This window comes from Geospiza fortis, unplaced genomic scaffold (assembly GCF_000277835.1).
Source record: "Geospiza fortis unplaced genomic scaffold, GeoFor_1.0 scaffold450, whole genome shotgun sequence".
Classification (NCBI taxonomy): Eukaryota; Metazoa; Chordata; class Aves; order Passeriformes; family Thraupidae; genus Geospiza; species Geospiza fortis.
The window spans coordinates 634,580-654,916 of record NW_005054416.1 but is presented as its reverse complement, the minus strand read 5'-3'; the positions used below and the strand labels follow the sequence as shown (position 1 = coordinate 654,916).

The 20,337-nt window shown below is 38.8% G+C and overlaps 1 protein-coding gene across 1 annotated transcript in view; it reads left to right on the top strand.

Moving 5' to 3' along the window:
• Positions 1–122: 122 nt before the first annotated feature.
• Positions 123–20,337, top strand: part of SBF2 (SET binding factor 2) — a 196,342-nt gene continuing 176,127 nt past the window's right edge. Inside the window, exons 1-2 of the mRNA XM_014309240.2 lie at positions 123–177; positions 8,250–8,326. Coding sequence (XP_014164715.1) covers positions 123–177; positions 8,250–8,326 — 132 coding nt within the window. The remainder of the gene's footprint in view (positions 178–8,249; positions 8,327–20,337) is intronic.

Genomic DNA, 20,337 nt, shown 5'->3' with positions numbered 1-20,337 from the left:
GTTGGTATGAAAATGGCTCTTCAGGAGCAGCTGGCACTTCCACAGGTGAAGGCCAGAAAAGCTTTTCAAAGGACAGCTCGTGCCTGTGCAGGAGTTCCCACTCAGGTTCTTAAAGACGAGAGATGCGACAGCAGCCAAGTCACGTTGTCACATTTTACAGAGCTCTGCAAAGTGCCAGTGAGTTCATTGCCACTGGTCACTGAGGTTTTGTTCTCAGAAGTGGCCTTCAGCATGAGGCAGCACTTTGCAGGACAGTTTTCCAAGGATAGTACTGAGTTTGTGGCATTGGGCACGTTTCTTCACAAGGGTTGGATGCTGGGGGAGGCTTGGCTGACCAAATCCCTGGTTAGAGGGACACTGCTGCTGCAGCTCAATGGGCCTCTAACCTGTGGTGCTGATTGTAACATCCCTATTCATTCCTCATTCTGCTTCCCTTTCCTCCATTTCCTTCCTCTTCTGCTTTTTATGATATTTATCTGTTTTCATTTCACTTGGCACTGATACAATTTCAGTGCACGAAGTTCATCCCTAAATATGAATTTCCCCTACAAGATCTATTTTAGAGTACCAGTGGCTAACCTCCCTTCAGAAAAACACCAACTTTAGTGGATTTAGTGGAATGAGATATGGCATGTTTTGCCATATTCCCACTTTACCTTAATTAGAATACAAGCTAGAATATTTTCCCTCCTTTATTTACAAATCACAGAAGTGATTTTTGATAGCCAGGAGAAAGGAAAATGTTGGCCTGCCTAGAGGAATATCTGTTGCAATAGTGGGGAGGATGAGCCTGCAAGTAAGATGCCAGTCTATGGTTTGGGTGGTAATGATTGAGCTTGTTTCTTGTACATCCCTTTCTTTGTGCTCTGCAAATGACAAAAGTACAAAAATCAAATACCAAGACATTCAGGGTTTTGGACCATCCCAAGTATTTCAGGTAGTCCTGACTGCAGTGCCAGTACATTTGGAGGAAGATTGAAATGCTACTTTTTTTTTTCTCTGCTAAGTTCAGCAAATTTTTCCTGTTTACAAAGAAAAGAGCCTGAGGGTTGCCTTATCCCATTATTTGCTGCATCCTTGATGATACTGCCAGCCTGCAGAATGGCTGTTGTTCAGATTCCCAGGATTGTTGGATTGTTGTGTGCATCTCTTTGACCTGGTTCAGAAAAACTGACTCTGAGCTGTGCCAGTTGTACAAAGAGTGTCCTTGGTCGTGGTGGGAAGTCTGTTTTCATTCCTAAGTGTGCCAGCATTTTGTCTAACTTTAGTGACAATAGGCTGCAATGAAGTCTTTACTCTCTTGAATAAATCGGAATTAAATGCTCTTAAGGTAAACTTCCATGTCCAGACTTTAAAGATGCACATGGTCTGTGGTGTGCTGGTGGGGTTGGACAGATTTTTTTCAGAATTTCATGTATTTTAGGCCTATCAAAGAAACTTTTTTCTTTATAGGTGTTTAATTTTAGCTCTCCTTTGGCTTCTTGTTCCCTTTTGTTTCAGCACTGCCTTCTGTGTAGGGACTGAGTTAAAATGGGCATATCTTCTGTAGTATTTTCTGTCTTCTGGCATCAAGATTTCTGTAGTAATGTTTATGAAGGTACAGGGAGGCCTCAGGTACCTTTCTCTTTCCAAGATGGAACATGAGTTATCTTCATGCTTCCATGAAAAGCATTTCCAAAACACCTAAAGTGATAAGAATCTTGAATAGTTTAAAACTCCTGCAAGGTTCAAGTTAAGAACCTAGCTATAAAAAGAATTTTACTTCAGAGCAGATTTTAGTGATGTCTTTAGCCCTGGGTCCTGTTTTGAAAAGGTTCAGAGGTTCTGTGCTCTGCCACCTGCCTGTGCCTCTTTCACACTGACAGTGTGTTCCTAACTCTGAACATGTAAAGTTGTACTTCTGAATAACTGAAATTATTTCTTACCTTTACATCACATTTACATCTACAGTGGTCATTTAAAAAATTTTTCCGTGGCATAACTGATGTTCTTGTGATGTGTTGTTTCTACTTCAGGCCTGGAAATGATACCTTTTGTAACAGATCACCAAAGTGCTTCCACTCAAAGCTTTGCATGTTAACAATACTTGGTGCTCAGATGCATTTTTATCAGGGGTTTGTGAGTGAAAAGACAGAGTGTATCACAGTCCTCATTAATTTGGAATGTAAGTTACATGAACAGCTTGCTTCTGGAATTTCAAGGGCGAGCAAGAGATGGCATGTGACCTTTCATGGGGAAAGATTTATATAAGAAGGGAGTTTAGGGGACTAGGGTTCAGGAACCAGCAAATTATGCCAGAATTTTAATGTGTTGCATGTTTGTACTGTTTAAAGAAAAAGATGGGAAAAGGAGAAGGATAAAGAGGGCAGATGAGAGGAAGTTAGCTGGGAAGAAAAGTTGCTTGTCCCTTAGTAGCTTAAGGTATAGGCTGCTTGTTCAGAATTCTTGGAGGCTGAAATTTGGGGTTTGGTCTTGGCAATTCACTTGGTGTGTGTACTATACATGGGCAAGAATATACATCTGATAATTTGAAGCCTAATTTATTTTGTGGTCAACTGTGATTCTTAATGGATTAAGGAGTTAAGCCCTCTTAAAGGCAGCATAACTATTGGATGAGGATGATAATGATTTTTTTAATCTGGCACCTTTAGTGAAAATGAAAATGCAGTTCATTGCTGTAGGTGCCAAATTACAATTCTGAAAAATGGCTGCAATGTTTTCACAACTTTTGTACTTCACTTTACGCAACAAAACTTTACAGCAAAATGAAAGAAAAAAATTGCAATTCAGTTGAAATACAGGAATAGCTTTGCTTTTGTAAGAATGAGCCTTGTATTTGCAGGGTTCCCTGTAGCAGGAAGGAATGATGCATCTGACTCCATGTTCTTAGAAGGCTAATTTTTTATTTTATGATGCTATATTGTATTAAAGAATGCTATACTAAAGAATACAGAAAGGATGCTTAGAGAAGCTAAAAGATACTAATGAAAAATTGTGACTCCTTCCAGAGTCCTGACACAGCTTGGCACTGATTGGCCAATGAGTGAAAACAACTCACACCAGAAACCAATGAAACAATCACCTGTTGGATAAACAATCTCCAAACACATTCCAAAGCAGCAAAACACAGGAGAAGCAAATGAGATAATATTATTTTCCTTTTTCTCTGAGGCTTCTCAGCTTCCCAAGAGAAGAATCCTGGGCCAGGGGATTTTTCCAGAAAATATGATGGTGACAAATGACCATTAAGATAACAATATGAGTGTTTAATAACAACAGTAATAATAATGGCAGTAGTTCTGTTAGAAATATGTCTCTTGTTACTGCCAGGCATGTGTTGTATATATAATTAATAATGAGAGCAATTTCTGTTTTACGTGGACCATGCTGTTAATGTGCAGTTGTGCTCTGTGCACACACAAATACTGCATTTAGTAGATTGTTGTCTGAGTGATGTCTGGAGTGCATCTGAGTTGAAGTGGTTCAAAAACCTCCAGAAGCTTCTGTCTGACTGCTCTGAATTCAGAGAGCAGTGCTAGCCATGGGCTTTCCACCATGTCTTGATGATGGTTTTTCCACCCATGGTTTTGGGCAGCTTGCAGGTTATTCAAAAGGACACCAAAAAACAAACATTCTTTCATTGCTGATACAGGGGCTCTTCCTGGTGGCTGTGGCTCTCTGAACTGAATTGACACTGCCATGAACTATTTTTCCATTTCAGAAACAAGGTGTCAGTGTTAATGAGTGTTAATGAGTTAATCAGTTCACAGAAGCATTTAGATTGGAAAAGACCTTTGAGATCATCAAGTCCAACCTGTGACCCAACACCACAGTGCCGAGCAGACCATGGCACTGAGTGCCACATCCAGGGATGCTGACCCTACCACCTCCCTGGGTGACCTATTCCAGTTTCTAACCACCCCTTCCATGAAGAAAATCTTCCTAATGTTCTTAAAACCTCTGAAATCTTGGTAGGTCTGTAGAGCAGATACTATCAGGCCCAAACTGAGGAGGCTGCTACTGATGTTCACTGTGTGCGTGTTTTTAATGTGGTGTGACATTTGTTTAATTAACTTTAGTTAACAGGAATTTCACCAGAATACTGAGGGAATGTCCTTTGAGTGTTAAGAATTACTAAAAGGGGCTTGAAAGAAGACTAGATGCAGATTCAAGGGAATGTGGTCAAAATGTCAAGTTATTAAATGGGAAAATCTGAATCACCTTTATAATTTTTTTCCTCATGTGATTTCAATATTTTTGCAAAGTTGTCAGTGGTTATCAGTAGCATATATTGAAACAAATGATAGTTGTTGAAATCCCATGACCTGATATTTTTCTGTTTCTTCCTGTTGTGCTAAAGCAGTCAAGAATGCAAATTCACTTGGGTGTTGAGTTGCAGCCACCTCTTGAATAATCTGTTATCTTCAGAGACAACTGCTCTGCTGAAAGTTGGATGATTTAATAAAAGTCAGCTGAAGGCAGATAGTGTCCACACCCCCTTACCCCAAACCATGGGATTTAGGGACTTACTGTAATTCTGCTGTTATTTTGCTGATTGTATTGAAAAATGTCAACAGAGAATCAACAGTAATTGCAGTATGAAGTGTTGGGGAAATGTGGTGAGCATATGGTACTGGACTGGGCTTGTTATTAAAGGAACTGCAGCTGCTGGGTCTTCTCTTGCACAGGAGATCCTTTCAAGTGCTCTGGGTCTAAACCTTTCCCAAGGAAGGCAACTTGCAGTTCAGTAACTTTTGCAATTGAAAAGAATAATTTTATTTATTTTTCAAATGTATCAAATTATAATGAATTCTGCCTTGTGATTGCAAACATAGAAAACACTGAGATTGTGAAGAATTGCCCTAATTTTGAAGGAGTGCAGATTCATTTAAAAAAGCAAAGCCAACAATCCCCCCCTAAGCCAAACCAAATTTTAGTGGGATGGAAAGAGTGTTTCCTACCTATCTGTATTGTATTCAACTTAAGAAATCATGTGAAATAGTTAGATTTTATGCATTATAAGTAGATTTACAAATCTGTATCACAGGACCTTTCTGTTGAAGGATTAACAGTGCTCTTTCTGTTGGTGTTTTGTTTTTATTTTTTTACTCATATCTGATGGATGTGAATACTTTTCTAATGCTCATATCTTGAACACACTTCCCTTTTTTTCCCCCTTTAAAATGCTGCATATCTGTGATACATCCTTTGTGTACTGTTCCATGAACTTTTTGAAAATGTTAGTCTTTCTCTGTATTTAAGGCAATGGTTTCCTGAAGATTCAGCTTTACTGCTGTGGGCCTGAAGTTTGTCTGTTTAATACCTGGAGTGTTTGTGAGGCTTCTGTGAGCTGTTCTGAAGGAGGGTCCTTATCTAAGTTATTTGAGAACTCAGGTACCAAATCAGTTGGGCCTGAACTAGAGGTAGATAAAAAGTGTTTTTGGTTTCCAAGTGTTTTCCCAGCAGTGGAGACAGGCTGGGTCTGGGGACACGAGGAGGGACCTGGTGCTGCACCTCTTGGAGGGAGCTGCTCCCTGGGAGGTGTGGAGTGGCTTCTCTTTGGTCCCAGAGGTGACCTGAAGTGCAAGCTCAGGCAGAATGAGAAGTTAGTGTGGCTTTCTGAAAATACTCAGCAGCACATCATTTTCTTCAGGGAAATGCCTATGGAGGTTTAGAATCCTTCTTGAAAGCAAAATGGAATTGCACGCAGGAAACTCTAACACTTGTGGCCAGCATTTGTGGCCTTCTAAGGAAAGCCACCTAAAAAACCTGATAAGCTTTTGACATAAAGGAGAAACTATTAAAAACTTCTAAAAGAAAGTGTACATCTCTCAATTCTGAATCAAGAGCTTTCTATTCTGTAATGTAGGGAGAGTCTTTGTAGCAGTCAAGTAAAAGGAGAACTAGAAGGATTGATAGCTTCAGGACATGAGGAAGCAGAAGAAGTTTTGAGCTACTTTCCTGGATATCATTATTTATAATTGTAGTTGGTAGTGTCAGAGGTCTCAGTCTCTTGTAAGCTGAATGCAGAATTTAGAAAAGTCACCGGTGTTCCCACAGAGAAACTTGGGGAGCATATACATAGCAGGGACTGTTTGCTGCTGTGACTCTCTGGTACTTCCTTTTCCAGGAGTCTGGGTAGCTCTGTTCAGCTCAGTCCTTCTGCCCTTTCTTCAGGCTGGGCTCTGCCTGGAGGGTGTTTGTGCTCACCCCTGCCTTGGGTGCATTTTTTGCTGTCTCTTTGTGCCACCTGCCAGCCCTAGAACTGGAGGAAGAAGAGATTTGACAGAGATATGACTTAGGATAAGCAGATAATGTGGTAATTTGAGGCTTTATCTCAGCAAGGGGAGAAGTTCTGACCCTGAGTCAGGGAAGGAGCAGCCCCTTTGTGCAGTCACCTACTCCACAGTCACTGCCACTGTGTGCAGAAAGGAATGGAAATGCTTTGGTAGAGTACATGAGGGGAACACTTAACAGTGGATCAGTGACTGGTGACCCTGTTCAGTTATTGCAGTCTAACAGAGTTCCTTTCCCTTACACAAACTGCAGCTGGAGCCATGTTTGTATGTGTTCCTCAGGCTCTGGCACATCCTGGCTCTGCCTTCTGAGCATTTCTGCAGCTCCTCTAGTATGTGATACTTCCTTGGCTTTTACTTGCTGACCCCATGCACAGAGCTCCCAGCTGACCCTGTGTGACTGCAGTCCACCAGCAGGCTGCCCTTGGCAGTCACACTGTGTGCTACCTTGGGGCTCAGATTGCTTTTGGGACTTTCACTCCTTGTAGTTTGTATGGCCATTGCACCAAGAACATCTGCTCTGAGATTATTCCCAAGGAACAGTCACAGAATGTTAAGTGTAAATATGCACAAACTGAAGAAAATTCTTCCTACTAACCCACCAGATTGTTCTGCCTTAATGTCTTGTAAGATGTTTTGTGGGTTTTAAGATAGCAGCAAACTCAAACTGTAAATTAGCAGGAAGCTTAGAGGAAGCCTATTTTCTTTTCACTGTAACACTGATTTATGCTAGCAGACTTGAGTTGTGTCAGACTGAAATGGTTTTTTATGGTAAAGCCAGGAGAGTAATGTATTCACTGCTGCTGCCTGGGTGTCTGCAGAGGAGGCAGCACATATGGACTGCTACTACTAATACATCAATTGGACTGCTTCATAATATCAGAGTACAGCTTTGAGAAGATTGTCTTTGACAAGAAAATATTTAACAATTTTAATGCCTAATCTCAACATTTTGTGATAGCACTTTACAGAAAAGATTATTCAATTAGATAGGACAGGTCGGCTATTAAAAGGTATTTTAAATGATTGCAAATTTCAGTTTTGTCATTGATGTATGGACAGACTGAAGAATGAGACACCCTGGAGAGGAGCCCTGTGGAAAGGGACATGGGGCCGTTGAAGTTACAGCTTCTTCATAATCTCCTCTCTGGTGAACAGCAGCAGAACTGATGGAATGGCCTCAAGCTGAGTCAGGGGAGGTTAGGTTGGATATCAGGGAAAGGTTTTTCCAGGATTTCCTGCAGGATTTCAGAAGGTGAAGAACAAAACTGCTGTTTGTATGTGCATTCCTGGGCCCTTCAGGATGACGCAGTGCTACAATTGTGGGGTATTTGTGGTGTTTCCAAAATTGATCTATAGCACTGTTGCTTCCAAAAAAAGGAACATGTAAAAAAAGAGCGTTGCATCAGAAAAGTTACCAGAAATTACCAGCTTTTCTTCACATCTTTGTGTGTGGAAAACCACTGCTGACTTGTGCAAGGAAATCAGTGAGAAATACTGGCCCAGAGTTACTGTGTCCTGGATTAATCATGTGGGGTTCTAATCTGCAGATTTATGTTAATCTATAGATATAGGCTTCTCTTGGAAGACTGCTTCTTGAGAAACTATTGCTTTCTTTTTTAAATGTCACATTATCCATGATATTAAACTCACTGCTGTTTATAGAAAGAGACCAAAATTATCAATAATCATCATCATTTTGAAAACATGAGAGGTAGAGGCTGGAAGCAGCTTGTATCTTCGTTTCATGTAGTGATTCCTGGTGTTACTGCTGGAAAATGTTAAGATTTTATTTATTATATGAGTTGCAAGACACATTTGAGGAGTGTGTTCTGCCTCTTGTGGTGAAAAGCTTAATAATATTGGGTGTATTTGGAAAATATTCTCAAATGTATGGTGATTTCAGTTCCACCAGTTTGCCTTAAAGTAATTGAATTTTATCTTTCAAAACAGAAGGTTTGGGGAAAATAATACAAAGATTTCCCCAGAAGGACTGGGAAGACACTCCTTTTCCACAGGGAATAGAGTTGGTAAGTTTGCATTACATTTTGCAAGTTTTAGAATTTCTTTTGTGTGCATTTGGAAGATAAATCTACCTTCATGTAATGATCTGTATTGTTTAACCCAACAGGGCATGGGTAGAAATTAGTGAGCACAGGGGATAGATTATAGGTTTAAGAATAACAATTTTGGCTAACAGAAGATAATTTATTCTGGTATGCACAGCTAAGTAAATATTCCTCAAATATAGAAACTGTCTGCTGCAGATTTATAAACTGTGTGTTTAAAAGAAATGCTTATTTGTGCTTTGTTTAGTGAGCAGCCTTGAGATGGCAGATGACTTCTCATTGAGATGTTCAAATAATTACATATTTGTATAAGGTAGATTTAAAAATATAATATCCCAATAAACTAGATTTATTAAAATGGTGCAGGGATCTATTTTAAACAGGGAATTCCCAAGGTGCTGCTTTTTTTCCTTCCTTGGTCTCTTCTTGTGGGATGCAATGAAAAGGTGGATCAGGGATTCACTCAACATCTTGTCTCTCAAAATCCTGAAGAGAAAGGAAGGACTGTGGTCATATTCTGAAATGTGGTTTCTGAGAAGTCAGAGTGAAACTTTTACTGGTGTGAACTGAGCAACTTCTGGGACAGGATGAGCTATGGGAGGAGATGAGCTCTAGGAAATGTTGCAATAGGAGTCTTTACTGTGGGGCACAGTCAGCTGCAGAGGACAAGGACACCAACTCTTCACTGCGTTTATTGCACAGATACGGCCAACAGAGCAGGCTTTTCCCAGCGTGGCACCTTTCAGGCAGTGTTCAGCTCCTTGCTCTGTGCCACTGCCACGTGCTGTGCCCTCATGAAGGACAGGAGGGGGACTGGGCTTGGCTGCTCCCTCCCTGAGAGGTGAATTCGCTCCTGAGCTGGCACACGCAGCCGCGCGCTCCTTTTCTCCTCCTCTGGGGTTTCATTTCAGCCCCAGCCTGGCCTTTCAGGCCTTGCCATGCCCTGCTCTTTGGGGTGAGCAGGATTTCTCCCCCCTGTGATGGGGAATTGCAGCCTCTTGGTGCACTTGCATAACCCCAGGTTTGGCAATGCCGAGCTCTGCTGAAATGGGGAAGCTCCAAGGTTCAGCCAGGAGGGTTCATCGTGCCTCAAACAAACCCAGAGGCTGAGTCATGGTGAGATTTACTCTGTGCCACAGATCTAAATCTTAGATCTTCCTGACCTTGTTCAGAGAGAGCAATGGGTCTGACTAGCTGGGAAGATGTGAAAAATAAATAAATAAAATATATAGGCACACCTTCTCTTGAAGCAGTGAATCTTAATCTGTGCCCAGGTGTTATCTCCCATTTAAATTTAATTTGTAGGATTTTAGCACTACAAGAAACACTTTTCTAAAGAAAGTTTGTTTCTTTTTAAATGGGACAAAACATTATTTCTGTATTGATTCTCAAATGACTCATTAGACCAAGCCATTAAAACTTTAAACTTTCCAAATAAAACAAAATCTGACAATTTAACAACATCAAATCAGCCCGTTGGCAAAATCAGTCAAGTTTTGATCTGCTTTCCAAGTGTGGTAAATAAAATTTTAGTTAATGAAGATTGAGGAGTTAGAGATAGTGCAAAGATCAAGTACTGAAGTAAATCACTTATGAAAGTCAGATGTTGGCAGGAATTTTTTTCAAGGTTTTGGATGAATCTAACAAGAATCAACATTAATTTATGGAAAGGAAAGAAGAAATGTGATGTCACCATGTTCTGTCACCTTAAGATTTAATATCAATAAGGGGGTAATAGGCAATCCTTAAGGAAAAAGAAATGGGGAAAAAGGTAAGAATAGATTAGTTGACAAATGTATATGAGACTGAAGAGAGACATAGTTATTAATAGTACTTAGTTCTATGATAAGTCTGAGATAATATCCTCTTAAATGTACTTGCTCTTCCTTGAAAGATCTGTATGGTTTCTGTTACATGGGAAAAAAAAGGCATGGTTTGTATCTGAAAACATGTCAAGCTCTCTTCACTGTGTTCTCATGAAGGAAAAAGGCCAAAGCTTTTCATGCTTAATGATGGGATTGAAGGGTGATTGTTTTTGAGCCCAGTTTTGCTAAACAGGTGCCCATGGGACGAACTGGGTCTACTGGACCTGCCCTTGACTGAGTGAATTTTGAGAACATCTTCTCTAGGAATGATGACTCAATTTCACCTTTCACTTTGGCTGTATTCTGTAGTTTTGGTAGTTTGACACAAATATAGAGAATTGAGTCATTATAAAACGTGATTGCAGTCTGAATTTCACTGAAGGGTGTTGTATTTGGTGTATGTGTGTTCTGGATTAAAGGATTAAGAGTTATTCAAACTGTGTTTGTTTTTATGTGAGCAGCATGATAACTGTGTCCTGGTCACAAACACGTGAGCTGGGAGTAAACACATTGTCCAGCATTCAACAGAAGTGTACTCTATTCCATTTTATTCAAGTCAAGTACTTTAATTTGTCTTGTTCAATAGATTGTATATCTTGTGGTTGTCAGTGGTGAGGAAAGCCATGAGTCTCTGCTGAGGGAATGATGCTGTCAGGAGGTGTTGGTCATTGTTTTCTTACTCTTATTACTTGTCTGCATCCCCTGAAATTACCTAAAGAGATTAAGAAAAATCTTTTTGCATTTGCTACTTCACTAAAGACTTCACAGCTTTAAACTTTGTGCATTCAGTTATAAACAGAACAAAGTTTAATAAGCCACCTGCAAATTGCTGTGAAACATACCTGAAGTCTTTTGCAATGGATTATTGATAATTATAGTAGCTGTTAAGGGGCTGAAGACTTTTTTACCATTTGTTAAATTGTGTGATGTAACAGTGAATAAGAGACAATATTTCTTGATGTTATATATCCTATATATATTGAGTGTTACTTCAGAAGCGATAAAATGCACTTTTTCCATTTGTTAGAACCTTTTGTGGGCTATTCAAGAAAAATTTAAGGAACAATTTCAGTTCAGAATCTGAGCATCTTCATTTTACTGACAAATAGCAGTCCATCTGCAATTTATAGACAAATGCAAGTCAGAGTTTCTTCCAGTTCCATGAAGTAAGCTGACTTTGAGGGGTAAAGGAAGATTTATGCTCATTCTTAAAGGTAATAAAATATTTGGCTCAGAAAAGCATTGCAGTCATTGGTTTTTGAAAGAATGCAGTTAGAACACCCCAATCTGATATTTAAAATTAACATGTTTGGGTATCCTTCTCCAGTGTCTGTCTGGTTCTGAGAAGTTTTTCCGGGTGCAGCTTAAGTGTACAAATAACCCTGTAAAGTCAGCTGAGACATACAGAGCAGTGTCAGGTTAGGACAATCTAACTTCTTGATCTTGCTTGTAGAAAGAATGCTGGAGAGTGTGTGTTGGTTGAATGAGTTAGCTTTACATTTCTGCATATTTTTCTTATTTCTAATGCAGTTTTAATTCCACTGTGTAACTTTCTAGACATCATAATTAGTGACACATCAGAGGAAGCTTTGGAATGTAATGTTATACTGTAAAGTCATTTTTGTCCCAGGGCTAAATTAGCTAAACTAATTCACCTGCATTACTCAGTGTTGGGAGGCTGCTCTTAATGAGGCCAAGGGAAGTCATACCTAGAAACAGTTACATTGTCTGGAGTTGGAACTGGATATGATGTGTTTCTGCAGTTTCTGAGTAGCAGGGAAGGAAATTTCCCATTGTAACTGGTGCTGGTGTTAGCAGTAGTGTCATGGCTCAGTAATTTGGATTTCAAGTGTGGTCAAGTATAGAAATTAACATGTATTTCTAGACAAGATAATCACCTATCCAAATAATGACTTAAATGATAAAATTTATTTTTAATTGGTAAAAAGTGCTGTTTAATACAACCATTTGAAGTCCACATACACAAGTTATGAGACTAAGAAGAGAGAAAGAAAGGCTGCAGGTATCCCTTTGGGATCTGGAAGGTTGCCTGCTTCCTTCTAAAGCAGGAGTTGGAGTTGTTGGAATCAGTTTATTCCTCCTTTCTGTACAGCCCTTGCTGTGGAGCTCAGCATTTCTGCATCCTTGTTTTGCTTCAGACATGAGCTCTTAAATGGATGTAGAATATGTCTTTTATGAAAAACTGGATTCAACTTTCAAATTCCAACTAACCTGAGATACAAAAAAACCCCATGAGTTTTGTAAAAGGAGAATAAGGAATGGTATTTTCAAAGTGTATTTGTATTCTGACTGATCTAGTTGGTCTTGTACAAATTTCCACTTCGTTTTTACATGCATGATTTATGAGTTACAGCTCTACCTCTGAGATCTTAACTGATATTTACTTCTGTTGGAGTTTTACCCTTAGAATGGGGAAGAAAAAACTATCAAAAAAAACCCCCCACCAAAACCCAGCTCATTTGTCTTCAAAGTTGCACTCTACTGAAGACATTTAAAAGAAGGCCAGATTTTAAAGTGGAAAAGTTTTCCAGAACTCCTAAACTTCTGAAAATTTCCACTGCAGAGTCTCTGGAAATCATTACACATTCAGTCAAAAGCAATACTTTTAAAATTCAAGTGCTGATCTCTTAGTTTTATTTTGCCACCTTGGTATCAGGTATCTTTTCTGAGAAAAAAGTCTGATGCTTGGACATTTCACTACTTCTTTTAAATAAGATGTAAGAGACAACTGGGGTTGCAGATTAGACAGTTAAGGCCTGAAGTGATTAAAGTTTTAAAGGAGTTAATCTTTAAATGCTTCAGTCTTAGCTAGCTGATCTGTAAGCCAATTTTTCTCAAACATTAATGCTTTTAAGGACCTGAATAGAGTTGTCTACAACATCCATTTAACCTTCAGTGCACCTGCTCAGCTGCACAGATTTTTATTTGGTGGGGGATATTTTGCCCCTCTTTCCCCTCAAATGTTTTTTACCTCTCAAGAATCATTACATATGTGATTCTTCAATGAACAACTGCGCAGCAGAGCTCAGTGTAGCACTTGGAAATGCATTGTGTTGTTTTTATTCTCATATTATAGAACAGGTGCTTTCAGCACTTAGTAGGAAACAGATGATAACAAAAGTAGAGATATTTTTTTTAGTCAGAGTGTTTCTGGACTCAGTTTATATTCTTTGGACATATTAGCCTCTACTAGATAACTTAGAGTGCCCTTAATGTGATGTATTTTACAGTTGCATTTCTGCTGTGCTGTAGAACAGCTGCATTCTGGTTTTTGAATCTGGTCTTACTGAATGGATGTTAGCTTCTGGATTTTGTGGACTAATGTGATAAAATAATTTGCTGTTTGTACCTAAGGACTTGCAAGTAGTCCTTGTGTAGTATCACTTTGTCTCACTTGACTAAGTGCTGTCAGTGTTCAATTAATCTGCTTTATCCACTCTTAGTTTTGTTTTGAGTTGGAAAAATAATCACATAGAGCACTACAGTCAACAGTGTTGGTAGAAATGATGAAATATTGAAGGGACACCTGTTTGGAATATTTCAACTTCTCCAACTCTTTAATCTTTCAATGTAGTATATTGAGGTGTAACCTTTTTTGCATCTATCACAGTGTTTTAAGATCCACATACTTACATTTTAAGTTAAATTCTTTTCAGATCTCTGGAGGAGAAGGCCATTTTTACAAGCTTGCTTAAGAAGTGCAGATATTTTTAGACTCACAGAATGCTTTGGGTTGGTTTCCTTTGTTGTTAATTTCTGTTATCTCCACAGATAATCCTTGACTGCATGAGATGGTCTTGTCCAGCCAGGCTTTGTGTGTGATTCAGCATCTTTTTTACCTCTCCATAAGTTTTTCTCATCTTGTTTAAAAATTAGAGGAAAGACTGCAATGTGGACTTCACTCTGCATTTTTGCTTTGGGGTTTTTTGTGTAACAGTCTGCAGAGGAGATTCTGAGACCCCCAGTTAAGCCATGAGGTGTTGGAACATTCACAAAAGTCTGTGCCTTGGTATTTCCACCTTAACTCACTGACTTGACTGTGGTAAGTCTCTTGGGAGACCCTGCTTTTTCTGAAGGTTCTGAATTTCAAATATTAAATATTTATATACAAATATTCAATGTTAAAATTTATTATTATATAAATATAATATTTAAATTTTGTTGTTCCTTGGTTGTTTTTTTTTAAGCTCTTGAAAAACTCTTGACTAAAAAGGGAGAGCTGCCTACATATCAAACACATGATGTGAAAATGGGCTGTATCTCCAGAAACCAAAACTGAAGAGCAGAAACCCTATTGTTTTGTATGCGAGAGTGAAAATTATGGGGAAAAATGATGGTTTTAATTATTTTTAACTTTATGATTAGCCTGGTTACAGATGTACTTTGTGTTTTTAAAAAACATTAGTTCATACTTGAAGGTTAACTTGGATGAATGCAGCTCATGACTGTGGAGTGACACATGTTCTTGAAAAGCTGAGCATGTCCTCAACATCAGAGGAGGTTCTTTAGCTTAAGTGACCTATTCCACTTTGGACTAATCATCACTGATTATTTCAGAATAATTCTATATGAACACAAATCCATGGAAATTTGGGATGCAAGCAACAAAACAGCAATTTATCTGGAGAGCCACAAACCAATGTCCATTTCTAAGGCAGTTAAAACTCCTATGAGTGCTGTGCCCTCTGGGTTTACAGCACTGTTTTTATGTTGACCCAAGCACCCAGAAATGAATGAAAATGAATTTGTGACACTGTAACATTCAGTTCTGTTGCTATACAAAGCTCCTGTTTCCAGTTTTGCCTCGTGACATGTGCAGGTGACTGTACCTAAATTATTTGTGTACATTTCCCCATCTGTTGTCTCCACAAAGTGGAGGTCAGCATGAATCAAAGAAGTTGAACTTTTGAATAAAGGTAAGCACTATTCTGAGATGGCCAGAGGTTAGACTTGAGGAGACTTCAGATAAATAAAATGAAGAGCATAAACTATTCTCCTTGTCCTTTGAGAATATGGTAAATGAATGGATTCTCTAGCAAAGGAGATATGGTGTAAACAGTAACAAATGTTTAAGTAGATGGAGCTCATTCTATTTAGAATGAAAATTTTGAGCAGTCTTATTTGTTTCTGGTGGAGAATGACATGTGTGAGGCTAACAGTGTGACATGGAAAGGAGAATTGTTTGGATAATCTCCTGAGCTGCTTCTTAGATCTGTTAATGTGAAAAGCAAAGGCCCTGGCTCTCTTGAGTGCCTTCCAAGGGACCAGGCTGGGGCATCAGAATGGAGATGAATGAAGAAATACTGTGGGAGTTGAGAAATACCATGGGAGATGAGACCTCTCTCTGGGGGGGGATTGTCAGGTGTTTCCCTCACTGTTAAGTACAGCAAAGTCTGTCACCACTGGATCATCTTCCTGTAACTGCCAGAGAGGAAGAGAGAGGATTGGAGAAATGTAACAATCCTCAAAACCACTGAATTACCTCAGAACCACTTTCCAGTTTGTTGTTTGAAATCTGGTGTTTTGTTTCAGCTCCTTATTACAAATTATCTGTCAGCTTTCTGTAAGAAGTTGGAACTCCTTTTACTCTTGAAGTTCTATAATTGAGACAATTGTTGGACTGAAGTTTCTGGGGTTTTTTGTTTGGTTGGTTTGGTTTTTCTGTGTGTTTGTGCAGGGAGCTGAGAGTTGGTGTGGTTTTGGGGAAAGCCAGCCAGCAAGAGCATTGTGTGTTGAATTTATAACCATATATCCAGTTGTCACAAAGAGATTCTCTCTGGGGTTGTGCAGAAAGGCAGATGATGTGCAGCTAATCAAACACAGCCTATTGGGCTGGAGACAAGATTGTGAAACTTGAACTGGATTGTTGAATGTGTTTTGGCAATCCAGAAATAATTTATCTATGAAGTTGATTCCTATGACTGTAAATCACTTTGGAATGTTTTCTAATAGTTCAAGAAAACAGATTAATGGAAAATAAGGGTATTTTACTTTTTTCTGAACAAATTTGTTAGTGGTTTGTTAAAGCTGATACTTTTCATGCTAAGAATTTCTAATCAGTAATACTTGTAAATCATTATGTTCCCCCAACTCCCTAATTTGACCGACCTTTTAGTTTGTACTCTACATAAATTTTGTTGTGTTTTGATGCAGGTTTCTTCTGCTGGCTTAAATAATCTTAGTGGTTTTAAAGCTTGGCTTCTTAAACTTGAAAACTTTTTTGAAGTCTTTGTACAGTGTAAGTGCTTATTAATAATAAATTATAAAAGGGGCGTCCTAGTTGTGCTCACCAAAGAACAGAAAAGAACGTTAACAAAGCTTGTGATGATACTTCACAATTTTGTGCATTCCATGGGTCACAGCTCATTTTGTCACTGCATTATCCAGTTTGAAGCCAAGCAGAAAGATCAGTGCAGAGGCTTTCTGCACTTCCCAGTTGGTGTAATTTCTGATTTCCAGATTCCACGAAGGTCAGAGTGGCTCCAGGCATGCACCTGACACAGCACCCATGCAGAAAGCAGCTGATTCCAGTGCTTCAGTGCCTGACTGGGGCTGTGCCATGCAGAATTCCTGGGAAAGGATTTGGAGGTTTATTACCAATTTTAAAAATTTTTCCCCTCAAAAGTAGCCTGTTGGCCTCCAGCACCACCACTAACTGAAGTCTCAAACAGAGCTCAGTTTATGAATCCTGAGGATGGGATGTTGTTTTGTTTGTTTATAAAGCAAACACTAAATATTGTTTCAGCACAGCATGGTGGTGCTGGCTTTTGGGTGATTGCATGGAATAGGCAGAACCACCTTGAAATCTGCAGTTCTGTTCTACAGCCTTTTTGGACTCTTGTCAATATTTTAGTAACATGTAACATGTAACAAATTGTTTTCTTTTATGCAAAACCTGGCGCTTGGAGGTGGAAAAAGAAGTTGTTTGTGACTGAACTTCAAGGTTAGAAGATACAAAAGGTGGCCAGGCTGTTTAGATGGCCATTTTTCTCTTGTATTATTTTTTAGTAATAAAGTGGTATTTTATATTTTATACTGGTATGGTTCTGATCCTAATTTCAGTATGGATTTGGTAAATGACTATGAGAATATTACTGAAGAAACCTTAAGTAGAAGTCAATAAATAATAATTTTAATAATAATTTTCTATATATTTGTTATAACAAGTTTGGGTTTGGTCATAATAAGGTAAAAGACTAAAGGAATAATGTACTTTTATATGCAAAATACAGTTTGTATTATGAGGAAGAAGAAAAATATAACTATATTCAGATGTGATTTGTAAGTGCTGATTTTCGGACTAGTCACCAAGAAGAATTTTTGTCTTTGAACTTCTCCTGAGTTCAAGGAATGGGGATCTGCCACAGGCATGGCTTCTTCTAATGAATTCCAAGTGTGGAACCAGTACTTTTGCCAGCAGTTTACCTGGACTGCTCCTAGCAAAACCTTTCCTTTTTTCTCAGTCCTCGTTGCTCTGTGGGTGTCAGAATTAAACCAGTGCAGGCCAAAACCCTCAGAAGTGACAGATTTTTCAGATGAGTGCTCATGGAGTGCTCAGCTGAGCCATGGAGTGTTACAACTCAATTAAATGTTGCTAAGAGAGACCTCTCTGGCCTCTCTGGGGTTGCAGTGTTGTGTTTTTCAAGGACACACTGTCAAAGCATCACTTGAGCAGGTGCTTTTATTTAGCTGTCATGGATACCAGCATAAACTAAAAAGGAAAAAGAAATCAAAAATAGAGTAATAAATGAGGCATTTCAACTGGCTGCTAATGTGAATCAATGAAGCTCCAGCTTGCAGATTTGGACAGGAGGCTCTTCAGGCTTTGCTTGTGGCTAAGGCTGCTTGTGTGGTGATCCTTGCAGAGTTTGTAGCTATTGCTCAGCCTGCAATTAATTAAATCTGAGCTGTGGAGTGAACCTGGGCAAGGAGGGAGAACTCTGACACCCAAGTTTCTCTTGGATGGTGTTTGGAACTTGAGATTCCCTCACTGGATATCACAAGTCTTGCAGGTTTGTATCCTTTAAAATATCACCTGCTCTCAGTGTGTTTCCCTAGAAAAGAGCAAATTCCCCCTGCTCCCTGCCCTGCCCATCTTGGATTTATGTTTCTAACATAAAAGTTACTGCTGCTCTAAGGTACTACTGATGCTTTTGGAGAAACTTTTCTGTCCAGATTTTGCCATAAAGGTGTCCCCAAACTGCTTGCTTACCTTTCCTTTACACTGCCTGGTTCCTTCACTTGGATGTGAAATGATCTTTTATTTATGTCAACAAAAGGAGATCAGAAAAGCAGATCATGCCCTGTTACTCACCAGTACTGGTTATCCTCAAATCAAAAATGTCTTTTTTCTTTTTTTCTGAAAGTATATTTCTGATTTGAATCTCTGCCAAGTCACTTAGACAAAAGCAGCTAGTACATATATAGAATTAGGACTAAAGCAGTTTTAATATAATACATAACATGTAGTCACACCTGTCAATAAAATGATCTGCTGTTTTACTGAGCTGCTAGTATTTCTGCTGTCAGTCTGCCATAAATTGTGGGGAATTTAATATAAGAAATGCCTTTAACTTTCTGCTTGTGTCCCTTTCCCTCTTCTCCCCTGGTCTCTGTGTCTTCAGAGCTTAATTTAGCTGTTTATCTAAGTAAAGGCAGTTCAACACAAATCCATTCTAGTGTGTGTGAAAGACTGGTAGGACAAGGCTGGATTATGTAACTACTTTGTGTGGATTCATGCAGTGTATTACACTGGATTATAACCAACCAAAATATTCTTTTAGTAATAAAATGCCCAGTGCAGTTAAGATTTTGGTGCTTTTTGTTAGGCTTACCTGTGAGCTAAGAGTGCAGGAAGCATTATTCTAAAAAAATGTAAATAAATTCAAAATTTTGATCCAAGAGAGATGATCTGTTTTTTAGTATACTGACAAATGGTGTGATGTAGAATTTTAAAAACAGGCAATACTCCTGTTAATGTATGTGGCATATGCAGAATCAACCTCACTTCATTTTTTAACTATATTGTTTCCTTTTTGACATGTGTTATAGCAGTGGACAAGAGAGATGTTCATTAAAATCACAGCTTATAAGCTTAGGATGAAGAATGAATTAGATTTATTGTCAAAATAGTGGGATAAGAAGTGAGTACTAAAGTTACAGTGTGCATTCGTGACCCTGATGTTTTTAACATTCCTGGAATACCAGATTTGTCCAGTTCTCGGCATCACCTCATGATTATTTGCTATAACTGCATACCAGAAAACTTTATTTCACAAGGATTTTCCTGCATTCTGGCCTGGTAATATACTTGTAGAGACTTGTTGGCATTTGCAATTTTGAAGATTTGTTGTTGGACCATTTTCATATCTGGTTCATGTCTCGTATATTGGATTTGAGCTGCTTCTCCCAAAAAGCAGAGGAACTGGCAAGACCTCTCAAAAAGTGGGTGGAGAGTGCATTCTCCCCCTCCCCCCAATTTAAATATTTTGCTCCTATGACCAGTGTGTGTTCACGGCAGCCACTTCTGCATGAGCAGCTTTTCAGCATGCACAGCGAGTTATTGAATTGGCACTGAGGAGCAAAAATTACTCTGAAAAGTCACTTGCTGCTTTGGGTTATGGCTGATTAATTTATATAAGCATGGCTGAAGTCTTCTAGTTTGAAATTCAATATTTGATTCTTGTTACATTTTCATCAATACTGTTACTTAAAAGGATGTGTTTTGGTCATTTCATGTCTGAATGTCTTTCATCCAAAAGATGAGCAGCATTTCCAGCTGTGTAGTTGGAAAACTGTGACTATTGTAATAAATACGTATCTACAATTTTCTCTGGTTTTGGGTAATACAGTTTTAAAAACTTCATGTAATTTGGGAGACTCTTTCCATTTTGTATAACCAAAGAGTGATGAAGTGAATGGAAGTACATTAAATAACAATAACTTTTTGGAGTTTGCTCAGGCTTAAAAGATTGTTGATATCAGTTTTTTGTACTAGTGTCCCTTAGCTGAAGAAAGTAACTATTTGTGTTGCTATGCCTGAGAAAAACGTTTTGCAGTAATAACTTCTGTGGAATCATATGCAGT